A 14492-nucleotide genomic window follows, 5' to 3' on the forward strand; every position below is an offset into this window, starting at 1 on the left:
GGGCTCGGGGAAGGACACAGGGGGCTGGGGGACATGGGGACACGGGGCCCGTGGGCAGGTAGGGGGTGATCCCGGTGCCGGGGCCGGTCCCGAGGGCGGTTCCCGGTGAGTCACGGGGCTCCCCCCCCCGCGGCTCTCCGCCCCCCCCCCCGCCCCCGGGGCCGCCCCATAAATCGCCGCCGCCCCGAGCGCCGCCGCCCCATGGCTGCGCTGCGACCTGCCCGTACGGACACGGGGACACGGGCGGCCGGGGGGGGGGGAGGAAACTGGGGTGGGGGGGGAAATGGGTGTCGGGTCGGGGCACCCTTGGGTGGCATCCACCGGGACTTGGGGGACACTGGGATGATACCTCCGGGGGGGGGCGTTCCGCGGCATGGGACATACTTGGGGGGGGACACCGGGGCTGGCTGGGAGGATGCTGGTGGGGGGGACACAGTCCCAGCCTCGGGGGAGCCTGGGATGATGCCTCGGGGGGGGGGGGCGTTCTGGGGCTCAGGGGATACCGGGCTCTGGGGGGTGCTGGGGGGGGGGGACAGTCCCGGCGTTGGGGGATGCTGGGGGGGTGCTGGGCGGGGGATGCTGGGGTGAGGGAGTACTGGTGAGGGATGCTGGGGGGGGGGGGATTTTTGGGGGGGAGATGCTGGGGGGAACCGTCCCAGGCTCGGGGGGTGCATCCATCCCGGCGTGTCCGGTGCTGAGTCCCATCTGTGCCCGCAGGGACCCCCGGTCCCCCCGCCCGGCTCCTCCTGCCCCTGCTCTGCTGGGCCCTGGCCTCCCCCTGCACGGGTAAGTGGGGGCTCTTGGGGGGGCGGGGGTGCAGGGCCAGGTCCAAGCTCTGTGCCCCCCCCAACAAGGGGCCTGTGGGGGTTCCTGGGGTTGAGCCGTGCCCCCGCCCCCTCTGTGGGACCCTGCTCTCCTGCCCACCCAGGAGCTGGGGGGTCTCAGGGGGCAGCTATTGCCCCCCCCCCCCCATCACCCCATTCTACTCCCCCAGCTGCCATGGCCCTGCAGCCCCCCAGCATCACCAACCTGCGGATGCTGCCAGAGCCCCCCCGCCCAGGTGAGTGACCCCCCGGGGCCATGGCAGGGATGGCGTGGGGATGGAGGGGGGAGTGTTACAGTGAGACCCCCCGCTGGGGGGAGGCACGGGGGGGGTCAGGTCCTGCCCCAGCCCCATCAGACACACGAGGTGCATCCTCCACTTGAGGACGCAGCTGAGATTTTTTGGGTGCTGGTGAGGTGGGGGATGTTCCCCTTTGGGGTGGGGGGTTGGCTGTTCCTGTGGCAGGCTGGCCCGGGGGGGCAGCAGGGACCCTCGCAGCCCCTCTGAGTCCCGTGTCCCCTCCAGGTGAGAAGGTGAGGGTCTCGTGCGAGGCGGTGAGCGTCCTCCCCGAGCTCACGCTGCTCTACTGGCTGGGGAACGGCTCCTTCCTGGAGAAGCTGTACCCGGACGGGGCCGTGCACGAGGGGATGGTGCTGTGAGTACGGGGTCGGGGGAGCCCTGAGGGGGGACCCGGGGCTCTGGGGCTCACAGCGTGTCCCCCAGCCCTGGGGAGGGGTCGTGGAGCCGATGCTGATGTGTCCCGTCTGGGTGCGCAGAGAGGAGCCGCGGGGCTCGGGGGTGACCCTGCGCCGCGACCTGCACTTGGACTCCTTTGGCTCCCAGCACCTTCACACCAACTTCACCTGCGTGCTCCTCAGCCCCCTCGGCGTGGCCACCAGGGACCTGCGGTGGCTGCTCCCGGCACCAGCCCCGGCACTGACCCCGACCGAGAGCGGGGGACTGGGCTGAGAGTGGGGAGCAACTGGTGATGGGTGAGCGCCCCGTGGTGCGGGTCCCCTGCACCACTGCCTGGGGACGGGACACCTCCGTGGAGGGCTGTCTGCGTGTCCTGCCGGGGGGGTCCGCACAGCCCCTCGTCTGCCGGCCCCGCTCTGCCTGGGGCTCCTGGCGCCCCGAGCCGAGACGATGGCCGGGCCGGCCCCGGGACCTGCCCACAGCCAAATGTGGGAGCCCAGGGTTTATTAAAGCGCATCAAGGCTGCCCAGTGTCACCCGTGTCCTGGGGACGGGGCTGCCCGTGGGCTCAGGGGGCAGCCGTGGGACAAGGATGGAGGGAGAGATGAAATCCAAGGAGGGCAAGTGCAGGGTCCTGCCCCAGGGGAGGAATAACCCCATGGACCAGGACAGGGTGGAGGGGGACCATGAGCCACTGATGTGTCCTGGTGGCCAAGAAGGCCAATGGTCTCCTGGGGTTCATCAAGAAGAGCGTGACCAGCAGGTGGAGGGAGGTCATCCTGCCCCTCTGCTCTGCACTGGGGAGCTGGAGGACTGGGACCAGTTCTGGGCTCCCCAGTTCCAGAAGGACAGGGAACTGCTGGAGAGAGCCCAGCAGAAGCTCTAAGGATGCTGAGGGACTGGAGCATGTCTCTGCTGAGGAAAGGCTGAGGGACCTGGGGCTGTTCAGCTGGAGAAGAGCAGACTGAGAGGGGATCTCATGGATGCTGAGCAAGAGCTAAAGGGTGGCGGGCAAGAGGATGGGGCCGGAGGATCCATCCCTGACCCCCTCCTTGCCCCGGTGAGGGGCTGGAGAGCCACAGTCCTGCCCCAGGGATGCCCAGCCCCACGGCTGCGCCCTGCCCTGGAGGAGAAGGAGGAGGGTGGGGAGCCCTGGTGTGTGGGGACCCCCGGGGAGCTGGACCCATTGTGTCCCCCTCTGCACCAGGGGGGTCAGGGCTGTCCCCCAGCACAGCTCTGCTGAGCCCCACGTGCTGCTCCATGGGGCAGCCCCAACACCCTGTCTTGTGCTGGCAAGTCCCTTTTCTTGGGAATTGGGACTGGGGTGGCTGGTGCCAGCCCCCTCCCTTCTCCCCTGAGTTCCGGGGGGGCTGTGACCCCCAGGAGCAGCCACAGGAGAGGCAGGGGACCAGACCCCAAAGGAGACACCTCCCACGGACCCTTAGAGCAGGACCTGAGGCACCGGCATGGCTCTGTGGGATGCTCTGGATGTGGGAGGAGTGGGGATGTATATGGGTGGGTGCACTGCCCCCAGCCCAAGGAGCCGCAGGGAACCCCCGGAGACACCCCCATTCCACAGCGAGTCTTTATTCCTCTCGGAGCCAGGGGGAAGGCAAGCAGGGGAGCAGCCGGTCAGGCAGGGACATCCCCAAAACCAACCCTACTGCATCCCCTCCCAAACCCACGGCCACCCCCATCCCTGGTGGGGGGGACACCCCACCCTCAGCTGCATCCAAAAACCCCATCTGCAGCTCTGCCAAAGGTCCCCGACGGTGTCGCCAGGGCTGCTGGTGCATCCCAGGATGGGTGGCACCATGGCAGGGCTTGAGCTGGTCACGAGGGCTGCAGCGGGGCTGTCCCCGTGCCCCCAGCCCCAAATGCTGTCCCCTCTCATCCCGCCATCCCGATGATGCTGGTGGCTTCCATCCTGGACCCCTCTCCCTCGCTGTGGTGCGGTGGCATCGGGGCTCAGGGTCCCCCTGTGGCTGCCAGTGCCGTGGCTGCCAGGAGGAGCCCCCAGAGGAGCGGGGGGTCCCTGATGATGGTCCTGCCTGGGGGGGTCAGAGATTGAGGGGCAGCCGGGGGGGGGCCCGTCCGGGGGTCACCCTCCCCATTGGCAGCGGGGGCTCCGGGCTCACCTGCGCTGAAGTCGCACGGCTGGTCCTGGCATCGCTTCTCTGCCAAAGAGACCAACAATGTCTGCAGGGGCTCCTCACCACAGCCTGGCCGGGCCACACTGTGCCACAATGTGCCATGCCGTGCCATGCTGTGCCATACCATGCCGTGCCGTGCCATGCCATGTCATGCTGTTCCCCCCCATGCCACGCTGTTCCACTCTGTCCTGCCCCATGCCATGCTGTGCCGTGCCACCAATGGCCCCCCGTGCAAACCCTGCGGGGGGAAACGGGTGGGAGACGTGCAAGGACACGCACCTGAAGGCAAGTTCCCCCTGTCCCCTTCCCATGATTGAGGTCCCCCTCTCCCGGCAGAGCTGGTGGGACGGGGCTACCCCCCGCCCCCCACCCCTTGGACCTGGCAGTGGGGAGAGACCATCACAAGGGATGGAGGAATCGTCCCAAGGGATGAAGAGACCATCCCAGGGAATGGAGGAACCATCTCAGGGGATAGACAGACCAACCCAGGGGACAGAGGGACCATTCTGGGGGGATGGAGTGACCGACCCAGAGGATGGAGGGACCGTCCCAAGGATGGAGGGACCATCACAGGGGATGGAGGAACTGTCCTGAGGGATGGAGAGAACATCCCAGGGAATGGAGGGACCATTATAGGGGATAGACAGACCGACCCAGGGGATGGAGGGACTGTCATGGGGGATGGAGGGACAGTCCCAGGGGATGGAGGGACCGTCACAGGGGATGTCACCTTTCACCCATTCACAGTTGTAGTTGCTGAATATGCCATTGGAGTGGAGCTGGATGTGGGTACTCTTCCCCTGTTTGGTGATGCTGGTGACCTCAAATCTCTCGAAGGGTGGGATGAGGACCTCCTGCTCATTGGGGTAGAAGGAGAAGTCCCTGATGGGAACACCATAGCAGGTGTACACCGAGAAGAAGGTGTCCTGGCCGAAGTCCTCAGCAACTGACTTCAAGAAGGAGGTGGAGGCAAATTGGCCAAAGCGGATGAGATCTTGGCGCTGGGCAGTGAAGCGGATGCCCTGGACGCCCCGGTAGACCTGGTAGCAGTTTGGCTGGGCTTCCCGCAGGATTCTCAGGGCCTGGATCACGAGGAAATGCAGCGCCTTGAACTGGAAGTTGTCCAGGTATTCCCTGAGGGAGAGCCCAGCCTCACGCACGGCCGCGTTGAACTCCGGGTACAGGCGTTCCTGCAGGGTGTACGCCAGGAGGGCCACTGCATGCTCCATCCGCAACGCCGTCGGCTTGGGGACATGACCACCCTTCTTCTGCCATTCGGCAACAGCCTTGGTCCAGGTCTCCGCGTAGATGCTGTTTCTGGCGAACTCGGTGCGGTTGAGCTCCCCCAGCTCCTCCTCCATCATGCGGCTGCAGCCCTGGTACTGGTCATCAAAGGAGGTGGGGGCCATGTCCAGCCTCATCTCCTTGATGGACTTGAAGAACTGGGGGTTGCTGGGGGCCAGGGTCCCGGCGAACAGCACCAATCCCAGCACCAGATGCTCCATGGACATGGACCTGTTGGAAAGGGTCCATTGGGGAGCCATGGAGATGCTGCGATGGCTGGAGCCCCTCTGCTCTGAGGACGGGGCAGGTTGTGGCATGGAGGGGTTGACAACGCTGGCAGTGGGGGCATCCATCCCTCCCCGCTCCCCAGGCACTGCTTGGAGGACTCACAGTCGGGGTATGGTGGGGGCAGCCCCCTGTTCCCCTCATGGCTGCAGCCCCCTCATGTTCCCCCAGGATTTCTCGGGGCCCTTGGGCAAACCCTGGTTACCCACCTGCCGGGAAGGAGCCAAAATCCCTGGAACCTGCTGTGAATTCCCCAGGAACCGTGTGTGACGCCCGCAGTGGGGTTTGCAGAGCTCTCCTTTGATGGACAAACCCTCCTGATGCTCAAAGCCCCGACGTTTCACCCCCAGACCCGTCCCGGAGGGTTCTCTGCTGCCGCTTCTCGCCCTGGGATGGAGGAGCTTCCCTGCAGCCGCTGCCCAGTCTGGGTCTAACCCTGTCCCGGGGTGAGCCGGGCACCCTCGGGGAAGGGTTTATATCTCAGCGGTGGCCGGCGCGATGGTCACAGCCCTCGTGGTCCATCCCACTGCCCCGGGAGCCCCTTCTTCTGTTCCTGGAAGGCGCTGAAATTTCTCGGAAAGGGCTGGGGTGCTTCAAGGGGGATGGCTCCTGTTGGAGTTCCTTTGTTTAACCTCGATGTTTTCCTCTATTTAATCTCGATGGTTTCCTCCAGTTGTGTCTGTCCACCCCCCACCTCCTCCTCTTCCTTTTCCTCCAGCCCCAGGCAGGTTCCCTTTAACGTGCCACTGCCCATGTTTCACCAGCCGAGCTGTGCCACACCATGCCACGCTCTGCCATCCCATTCCGTGCCGTGCCATGCTACGCTGTGCCATGTAATGTCACACTGTGCCGTGCCATTTCATGCCATAAGGTGCCAAGCTGTCCTGTGCCCTGCTGTCCCCCACCACGCCATACCACGCCATGCTGTGCCCTGCTGTCCCCCCACCATGCCACGCTGTTCCACTCTGTCCTGCCCCATGCCACGCTGTGTCATGCCACCAAGGGCCCCCAGTGCAAACCCTGGGGATAGCAGGTGTTGGAGATGTGCAAGGATGTGCACCTGAAAGCAAGCTCCCCCCATCCCCCTTCCCATGATCGAGGTCCCCCTCTCCGGGCAGAGCTGGTGGGACGGGGCCACCCCTCACCCCCTGTCCCCTGGACCTGGCAGCAGGGAGAGACCATCCCAAGGGATGGAGGGACATCCCAGGGAAAGGAGGGACCATCCCCAGGGATGGAGAGACTGTCCCGAGGGATGGTGGGACCATCCTGAGGATGACGGGAATGTCCCAGGGGATGGAGGAACCATTCCAAGGAATGGAGTGACTGACCCAGGGGATGGAGGGACCGTCTCAAGGATGCAGGGACTGTTCTGGGGGATGGAGGGACCATTCCTGGGGCATGAATGAACCATTCCGGGTGATGGATTCACCATTCAGAGGATGGAGGGATGTTCTGAGAATGGAGGGACCATTCTGGGGGATGGAGGGACCATTCTGGGGGATGGAGGGACTGTCACGGAGGATGTCACCTTTCACCCATTCGCAGTTGTAGGTGCTGATTGTGTCCTGGGAGTGGAGGTGGATGCAGGCTCTGTCCCCATGTTTGGTGATGTTGGTGACCTTGAATCTCTCAAAGGGTGGGATGAGGACCTCCTGCTCATTGGGGTAGAAGGAGAAGTCCCTGATGGGAATGCCATAGCAGGTGTACACCGAGAAGAAGGTGTCCTGGCCAAAGTCCAGGGCACTCTTGTTCTGGAGGGAGGTGGAGGTGAATTGGCCAAAGCGGATGAGATCTTGGCGCCGGGCGCTGAAACGGATGCCCTGGACGCCCCGGTAGACCTGATGGCAGCGGCGGGACTGGGCGTTCTGCAGGATGCTCAGAGCCTGGGTCAGGAGGAAATGCAGCACCTTGAACTGGAAGTTGTCCAGGTATTCCCTGCGGGAGCGCCCGGCCTCGCGCACGGCCCCGTTGAAGGTCTGGTACAAGCCTCCATGCAGGGTGTACGCCATGATGGCCACTGCATGCTCTGTCCGCAGCGCCGGTGTCTGGGGGACACGAACCCCCCGGTTCCGCCATTCAGCAGCAGCCTTGGTCCAGTAGTCGGCATAGACGCTGTTGTTGGTGAACTCGGTGCGGTTGAGCTCCCCCAGCTCCTCCTCCATCATGCGGCTGCAGCCCCGGTACTGGTCATCGAAGGTGGTGGGGGCCATGTCCAGCACCTTCTCCTCAATGGCCTTGAGGTTCAGGGGGTTGCCGGCGGCCAGGGTCCCAGCCAGCAGCACCAATCCCAGCACCAGATGCTCCATGGACATGGACCTGTTGGAAATAGTCCATTGAAGGGCCATGGGGATGCTGGGAGGGCTGGAGCCCCTCTGCTGTGAGGACAGGCTGAGAGAGTTGGGGGGGTTCAGCCTGGAGAAGAGAAGGCTCCGGGGAGACCTTGGAGCCCCTTCCAGTCCCTAAAGGGGCTCCAGGAGAGATGGGGAGGGACTCTGGATGAGGGAGGGGAGCCATAGGAGGAGGGGGAAGGGTTTGACACTGAAAGAGGGGAGAGGAAGATGAGCTCTGGGGAAGAAGTTCTTTGCTGTGAGGGTGGTGAGAGCCTGGCCCAGGTTGCCCAGAGCAGCTGTGGCTGCCCCATCCCTGGAGGGGTTCAAGGCCAGGTTGGAGGGGGCTTGGAGCAACCTGCTCTGGTGGGAGGTGTCCCTGCCCAGGGAAGGGGGTGGGACTGGATGGGCTTTAAGGTCCCTTCCCACCCAAACCATTCTGTGATTCTATGATTTCATGGCCCCAGGGGGAAGCCCCCAACCACCGTGGTGCCATGGGCAGGGAAGGAATCTGGTCCCCCCCCCAGGCAGCTGGGAAGTTGGAAGAGCAAGAGCCAGGTCAGCTCAGGGAGGGCAGTGGGGCCTGGGAAGGTCTGTGGAGAGAAGCAGGGGGGGCAGGATGGGGGAAATCACCTCCAGGTGCATCCTTGGCCAGGGGCACCCTGCTCGGCACACCTCCGGGCACTGGCTGAGACCCCGACCCTGGTACCAGCCGAGACCCCAACCCCGGCACCGGCTGAGCCCCTGACCCTCTTACTTGCCTTAAACCCTCCCAACAGATGGGGCAGCGTGGCCCTCTGTAGCCCACAGGTCCCCAACCCGGAGGAACCCCTCTGAGAACCCCGGCGAGAAGTGTTACCTTCTCTCTGCTGCAGGCACAGGGGTCGGGGTGCTGCTCCCTGTCCCGTCCCCCCCCCCCCAGCACTCCGACTCCCGGCGTCCCTCCGTTTGCGGCCAGAGGGGTGAGAAGTGTCACTTTTTCTTTTTTTAGCAGCCCTGGCTGGGATGGCTCGGGCACAGATCCAGCCCCCACCTCCACCCTCTCGGTTATTTTTACCGTGTCCCCCCCCCCGCCCTCCTCCAAACACCCAGAACACCCACAGCTGCCTTGTAGTGCGGCTTTGGGGAACAATCAGGACACCCCCAGAGTCACTTGGGGTTGGAAGGGACCTCTGGAGATCATCTACTCCAACCCCCTGCCAGAGCAGGGTCACCCAGAGCAGGTTGGACAGGAAATTGTCCAGGCGGGTTTTGAATGTCTCCAGAGAAGGAGACTCCACCACCTCTCTGGGCAGCCTCTTCCAGGGCTCTGCCACCCTCAAAGTGAAGAAGTTCCTCCTCATGTTGAGATGGAACTTCTTGTGCTCAAGTTTGTGCCCATTTCCTCTCATCCTGTCCCTGGGCACCACTGGAAAAAGACTGGCCCCATCCTCCTGACACCCATCCTTTAATTATTTATAGGCATTGATCAGATCCCCCCTCAGCCTTCTCTTCTCCAGCTGAACAGCTCCAGGTCCCTCAGCCTTTCCTCGTTAAGAGAGATGCTCCAGACCCCTCATCATCTTTGTAGCCCTCTGCTGTGTCCTCTCCAGCAGTTCCCTGTCCTTCTGGAACTGGGGAGCCCAGAACTGGTCCCAGTGCTCCAGCTGTGGCCTCCCCAGGGCAGAGCAGAGGGGGAGGATGACCTCTCTCGACCTGCTGGTTACACTTTTCCTGATGCCCCCCAGGAGACCATTGGCCTTCTTGGCCACCAGGGCACATTGCTGGCTCATGGTCGTCCTATTATCCACCAGAACTCCTAGGTCTTTCTCCTCAGAGCTGCTCTCCAGCAGGTCACCCCCAACCTGTCCTGGTAGAGGGGGTTATTTTTAGCTCCCCATGGAATGCGTTGCTGTTGCTTTAATCTGGGTGTTTTAATCCCACCGGGGGCTCTGCCTTTTCCTGCTGAGCTGGGGCATGGTGCTCACACTGACCGCCCCACACCCCTCCATCACGCTGCTGAGGACGGGGTGGTTTGACATGGGTGGCACGGAGGCATTGATGGTGCTGGCGGCCGGGGGCATCCATCCCTCCCCGCTCCCCAGCCACTGCTTGGAGGACTCACAGTGGGGGTTTGGGGGGGTCAAGTACCCAGTTTCCATAGCACCGGGGGCCAGGAGGTTCCTACCGGGATGCTCTGACATTTCTGGTTCTTCTCATCTGGAGGGGCTGGGGTCATCACCCCTCACCTCTGGGTCACCCCTGGACCGGTGCCCATCATCTGGGATGCCCTGCCACTGGCACCTCTGGGGAACCCCCCGTCCCAGTTGAAGCAGTGGCAGGTCCCCCCTGGGCAGAGGGAGGAGGCTGCGACAGGGACCCCAGTGAAGCTGGGGGGATGCTGAGGATTGGTCCCTGCTCCCAGCTGAAGGATGTGAACGAGAAGCTACCCACCCCAGAGGGGACGGAGGTGGGCAATGCCCTGGTGCCGGGGTGGGGGGCATGGGCAGTGGGCAGGGTCCCGCAGGGCTCTTGCCAGTTTTGGGCCCCCTACCACAAAAAAGACGTCGAGGTGCTGGAGCGGGTCCAGAGAAGAGCAACAAGGCTGGTGAGGGGTCTGGAGCACAAGTCTTGTGAGGAGCAGCTGAGGGAGCTGGGGGTGTTCAGCCTGGAGAAAAGGAGGCTGAGGGGAGACCTTCTTGCTCTCTACAACTCCCTGAAAGGAGAGGGTAGCCGGGGGGAGGTCAGTCTCTTCTCCCAAGTCACGTGCGACAGGACTAGAGGAAACGGCCTCAAGTTGTGCCAGGGGAGGTTCAGGCTGGATATTAGGAAAAATTTTTTTCACTGAAAGGGTTATCAGACATTGGAACGGGCTGCCCAGGGAGGTGGTTGAGGCACCATCCCTGGAGGTGTTCAAAAGACAGGTTGACGTGGTGCTGGGGGACATGGTTTAGTGATGGTGTTGCATTTTATTGTTTTTGTGGGTGTTTATTTTTGTCAGTTAGGTTGATGGTTGGACAAGATGATCTTGAAGGTCCCTTCCAAACTAGAAGATTCTGTGATTCTGTGAAGTGGGGGATTTTGAAGGGGAAGCTGACGTTGGTGCCACATGGGGGGAAGCCACCATGTTCAAGTTAATCCTCTTGTGTGAGGCCATCGGCGAGAGACCAGCACCAAAATCAAACCCCCCCCCCAAGTTTTGGCTGCAGATGGGGCTGATAATTGGCTGAAACAGCCTGAACGCTTCAGAAAACCTGACCGTGAGCCAACTCCGTGGTGCTATAAATACCTGCAGCCATTGGGGTCTGTGGAGATCCCCCTCCCCAGCAGCTGGCTGCACGGTGGGGACTGTCCCCAAAGTGGGGACCTCTTTCAAAGTTACCCCCCGAGGCTGAGAGACACCAAATCTGGCACCAACGGGTTGGTACGTGACAAGAGGAAATGGCCTCACATTGTGCCAGGGGGGGTTAGGATGGAGATTTGGAACATTTTCATCCTGGAAAGGGCTGTGAAGCCTTGGAAGAGGCTGCCCAGGGCAGTGGTGGAGTCACCATCCCTGGAGGGATTTCAAAGCCGGGCAGACGTGGTGCTGAGGGACATGGGTCAGTGGTGGGTTTGTCAGTGTTGGGTTGATGGTTGGACTCACAAACTTGAATATAAGAAGTTCCACCTAAACATGAGGAGGAACTTCTTTACTTTGAGGGTGGCAGAGCCCTGGAAGAGGCTGCCCAGAGAGGTGGTGGAATCTCCTTCTCTGGAGACATTCAAAACCCACCTGGACAAGTTCCTGTGCAACCTGCTCTGGGTGGACCTGCTCTGGCAGGGGGTTGGAGTAGATGATCTCCAGAGGGCCCTTCCAACCCCATGTGATTCTGTGATTATGGGACTCCATGATCTGAAAGGTCCCTTCCAACCTTGAGAATTCTATGATTCTATGATATTATATATTGATTTTTAGATTTTTTAAATGATCTTAGATATGTACATTTAAGATACATACAGGAAGCTGAGGGGATGACCACACGTGGGATAATTACTAAAGTGACTTGGAAGTTAAAACTTGTATTAAAAATACAGCGTTGTTCACACACTAAGGAAAGGTATAAAAAATGAAAAGTTTCCAGGGTGGAATACAGCTGCAGCTGGTATGCGAGGAATCTGTTCCGCGGAGGTTCCCCGAGCACTATTGCGTGCAGAGCAGCATGGAAGGCGGAGTAGAGTGGAGATTCTGCAGCCGGGCTCTGTGATCATACAGCAGAGATGGGAACGAGATGGTCCTATGGAGCTGATAAGCTGCATATTTGCTACCCTGAGCCAACAGTCTGTCAGATTTTTGACAAAATGCTGTCCTTTGTGTGAACTTTGTTCATTATAATGTCATTATAATACCAAATATATATATAGTACTTGAGACCACATATGAGATGTTCGTGACGGTCATGAGGGATGGAGCACCTCCCCTGTGAAGACAGGCTGAGAGCTGGGGTTGTTCAGCCTGGAGAAGAGAAGGCTCCGGGGAGACCTCATAGCAGCCTTCCAATATCTGAAGGGAGCCTCCAGGAGAGCCGGAGAGGGACTCTTTGTCAGGAGATGTAGTGACAGAACAAGGGGTAATGGTTTTAAATTGGAAGAGGGGAGATTTAGATGAGATATTAGGAGGAAATTCTTTGCTGTGAGGGTGGTGAGGCACTGGAACAGGTTGCCCAGGGAAGCTGTGGCTGCCCCATCCCTGGAGGTGTTTAAGGCCAGGCTGGATGGGGCTTTGAGCAACCTGCTCTAGTGGAGGTGTCCCTGCCCATGGCAGGGGGGTTGGAACTCGATGATCTTTAAGGAACTTGATAAGGAACGAAACGAGTTGTGGCGTAAACCTTTGTATCCCACTCTGATTCCGTGTGCAGAAATGGTAGAACATTTGCGACCGATCCATCTGTGCTCACGGAATATTTTACACCCCCCGCATTTACTGATTAGCCCTCAATAAAATAATGGCTTGATTGACTCTGGCTGAGTGATCTCTGGCTCCTGAGGTTCAACAAGGCCAAGGGTCCTACCCTTGTGTCACACCAACCCCATGGACGCTCCAGGCTGGCCGAAGAGCAGTTGGAGCTGCATCATGGAAAAGGACCTGGGGGTGTTGGTTGACCGGGGCTGAATATGAGCCAGCAGCGTGCCCAGGTGGCCAAGGAGGCCACCAGCATAGAATCAGGCCTGATTGCCTGGTTGTCCTTCATGTGCCGCATGATGGCATTCAGGATGATCTGTTCTATGACCTTCCCAGGCAGCAAGGTCAGACTGACAGGCCTGGAGTTCCCTGGACCCTCCTTCTGGCCCCTCTTGTAGATGGGCATCACATTTGCTAGACACCAGTCAACTGGGACCTCCCCAGTTTGCCAGGACTGCTGGTAAATGATGGAAAATCCTTTTCCTTTTTCCTTCTCCTTCTTCCTTCTCCTTCTCCTTCGCCTTCGCCTTCTCCTTCTCTGCTTCTCTCCTTTTCCTTCTCCTTTTCCTCCTCCTTCTCCACCCCTTCTGCCACCCCTGATTTCCAGAGGGATGTCCCAGACTTTTCTGAGCCCCTGGCATTGGCTGGTACTGGCCAGGAAAGGGCATGGGGAGCACTGGGTGTCCCCTAGGAGGGGTCTGATTGCCCTGTTGTCGTTTTTTTTTTGGCCTATTACGTGACAAATTGGCCTATTACAGGTGACAGATACTCTCCCCCCACTTCTTGCTCCCAGAAGGAGAGGAGGAGAGATACAGAGATTTACCAGTTTAGAAGGAACTAAACTACTTTAATGAAATGTTAATATTAAAATTAAAAGGAAATAATGAAATCGACACAATATACACAAAACTGTATCAAGCTCCCAAGATGATGTCACCGGCAGGCACCGGGGAAGTCCAAGACCGGACTTTGAATTGGATGGGAATTGGATTCCAGCTCTGGAGTCAGGAACACACGGAACGGGATCAAAGGCAGATGAACAGACAGGGTCCTCTTCGGACGTCAGCCATGGAAGACAGAGCTGCTGACCCTTTGATCCCTCAGCTTTTATACTGAGCATGGGGCAGATGGGATGGAATAACCCTGTTGGTCAGTTTGGGGCCACCTCTCCTGTCCCCTCCTCCCCACAGGTGGGACCCCTCTACGCTTTTCTGTTTCTGACCCTCCAGTGGGGCAAATAATGGAATTAGCTGACCTTGGTTGTCCTTGGCATGAGGTAAAAACGTTGGTCTTATCACTCTAAATGTGAACAGTTTTCTCCACAGTATGGTATTAATCACAGAGAGTTAGAAGAGGCCGAGCTAAGAAGTAAAATTCATAGATTCATAGATTGGTCCAGGCCGGAAGGGACCTCCAAAGGTCATCTAGTCCAACCTCCCCGCAGTCAGCAGGGACACCCCCAACTAGACCAGGTTGCCCAGGGCCTCGTCGAGCTTCACCTTGAATATCTCAAGGGAAGGGGCCTCAACCACCTCCCTGGGCAACCTGTTCCAGTGTTCCACCACCCTCATGGTAAAGAATTTTTTCCTAATATCCAATCTAAATCTGCTCTTCTCCAACTTAAAACCGTTGCCCCTCGTCCTGTCACTGCAGGCCTTTGGAAACAGACCCTCCCCAGCCTTCCTGTAGCCCCCCTCAGGTACTGGAAGGCCGCTATGAGGTCTCCCTGGAGCCTCCTCTTCTCCAGGCTGAACAACCCCAGCTCCCTCAGTCTGTCCTCACAGCAGAGGTGCTCCAGCCCCCTGATCATTTTGGTGGACCTCCTCTGGACCCGCTCCATCAGGTCCATGTCCTTCCTATATTGAGGGCTCCAGACCTGCACACAGTGCTCCAGGTGAGGTCTCACCAGAGCAAAGTGGCAGAATCACCTCTCTGGATCTGCTGGCAACACTTCTTTTGATGCAGCCCAGGATGGGATTGGCCTTCTGGGCTGCGAGAGCACAT

At 60.1% G+C, this 14492-nt stretch overlaps 2 protein-coding genes and 1 pseudogene across 2 annotated transcripts; 1 reads left to right on the plus strand and 2 right to left on the minus strand.

The window, feature by feature from the left end:
- Nucleotides 1-201: 201 nt before the first annotated feature.
- On the plus strand, nt 202-1792 carry LOC141471625 (interleukin-18-binding protein-like). The gene is made up of 5 exons (XM_074158235.1): nt 202-223; nt 718-786; nt 995-1060; nt 1349-1478; nt 1600-1792. Exons 1-5 carry the CDS (start codon nt 202-204, stop codon nt 1790-1792), a joined length of 480 nt encoding a protein of 159 aa, XP_074014336.1.
- A 1299-nt stretch (nt 1793-3091) lies between these two features.
- On the minus strand, nt 3092-5182 carry LOC141465711 (erythroblast NAD(P)(+)--arginine ADP-ribosyltransferase-like). The gene is made up of 3 exons (XM_074149284.1): nt 4402-5182; nt 3657-3695; nt 3092-3569 (listed from the first exon to the last, which is right to left on the minus strand). Exons 1-3 carry the CDS (start codon nt 5180-5182, stop codon nt 3487-3489), a joined length of 903 nt encoding a protein of 300 aa, XP_074005385.1. The 3' UTR covers nt 3092-3486.
- Nucleotides 5183-6589: 1407 nt separating this feature from the next.
- LOC141466457 (erythroblast NAD(P)(+)--arginine ADP-ribosyltransferase pseudogene) lies at nt 6590-7546 on the minus strand (annotated as a pseudogene).
- Between the last annotated feature and the right edge of the window lie 6946 nt (nt 7547-14492).

The sequence above is a fragment of the Numenius arquata genome, chromosome 1, assembly GCF_964106895.1.
Source record: "Numenius arquata chromosome 1, bNumArq3.hap1.1, whole genome shotgun sequence".
Taxonomy (NCBI): domain Eukaryota; kingdom Metazoa; phylum Chordata; class Aves; order Charadriiformes; family Scolopacidae; genus Numenius; species Numenius arquata.

Bases quoted from the DNA above. Each gene is read 5' to 3' on its own strand.
- LOC141471625 (XM_074158235.1), top strand. From the start codon at position 202: ATGGCTGCGCTGCGACCTGCCC. The intron at 224-717 runs GTACGGACACGG...CTGTGCCCGCAG, and splicing joins GGCTGCGCTGCGACCTGCCC to GGACCCCCGGTCCCCCCGCC. The intron at 1,061-1,348 runs GTGAGTGACCCC...TGTCCCCTCCAG, and splicing joins GCCAGAGCCCCCCCGCCCAG to GTGAGAAGGTGAGGGTCTCG.
- LOC141465711 (XM_074149284.1), bottom strand. From the start codon at position 5,182: ATGTCCATGGAGCATCTGGTGCTGGGATTGGTGCTGTTCGCCGGGACC. The intron at 3,696-4,401 runs GTGACATCCCCT...TCTCTTTGGCAG, and splicing joins CAACTGTGAATGGGTGAAAG to AGAAGCGATGCCAGGACCAG. The intron at 3,570-3,656 runs GTGAGCCCGGAG...TGACCCCCCCAG, and splicing joins GCCGTGCGACTTCAGCGCAG to GCAGGACCATCATCAGGGAC.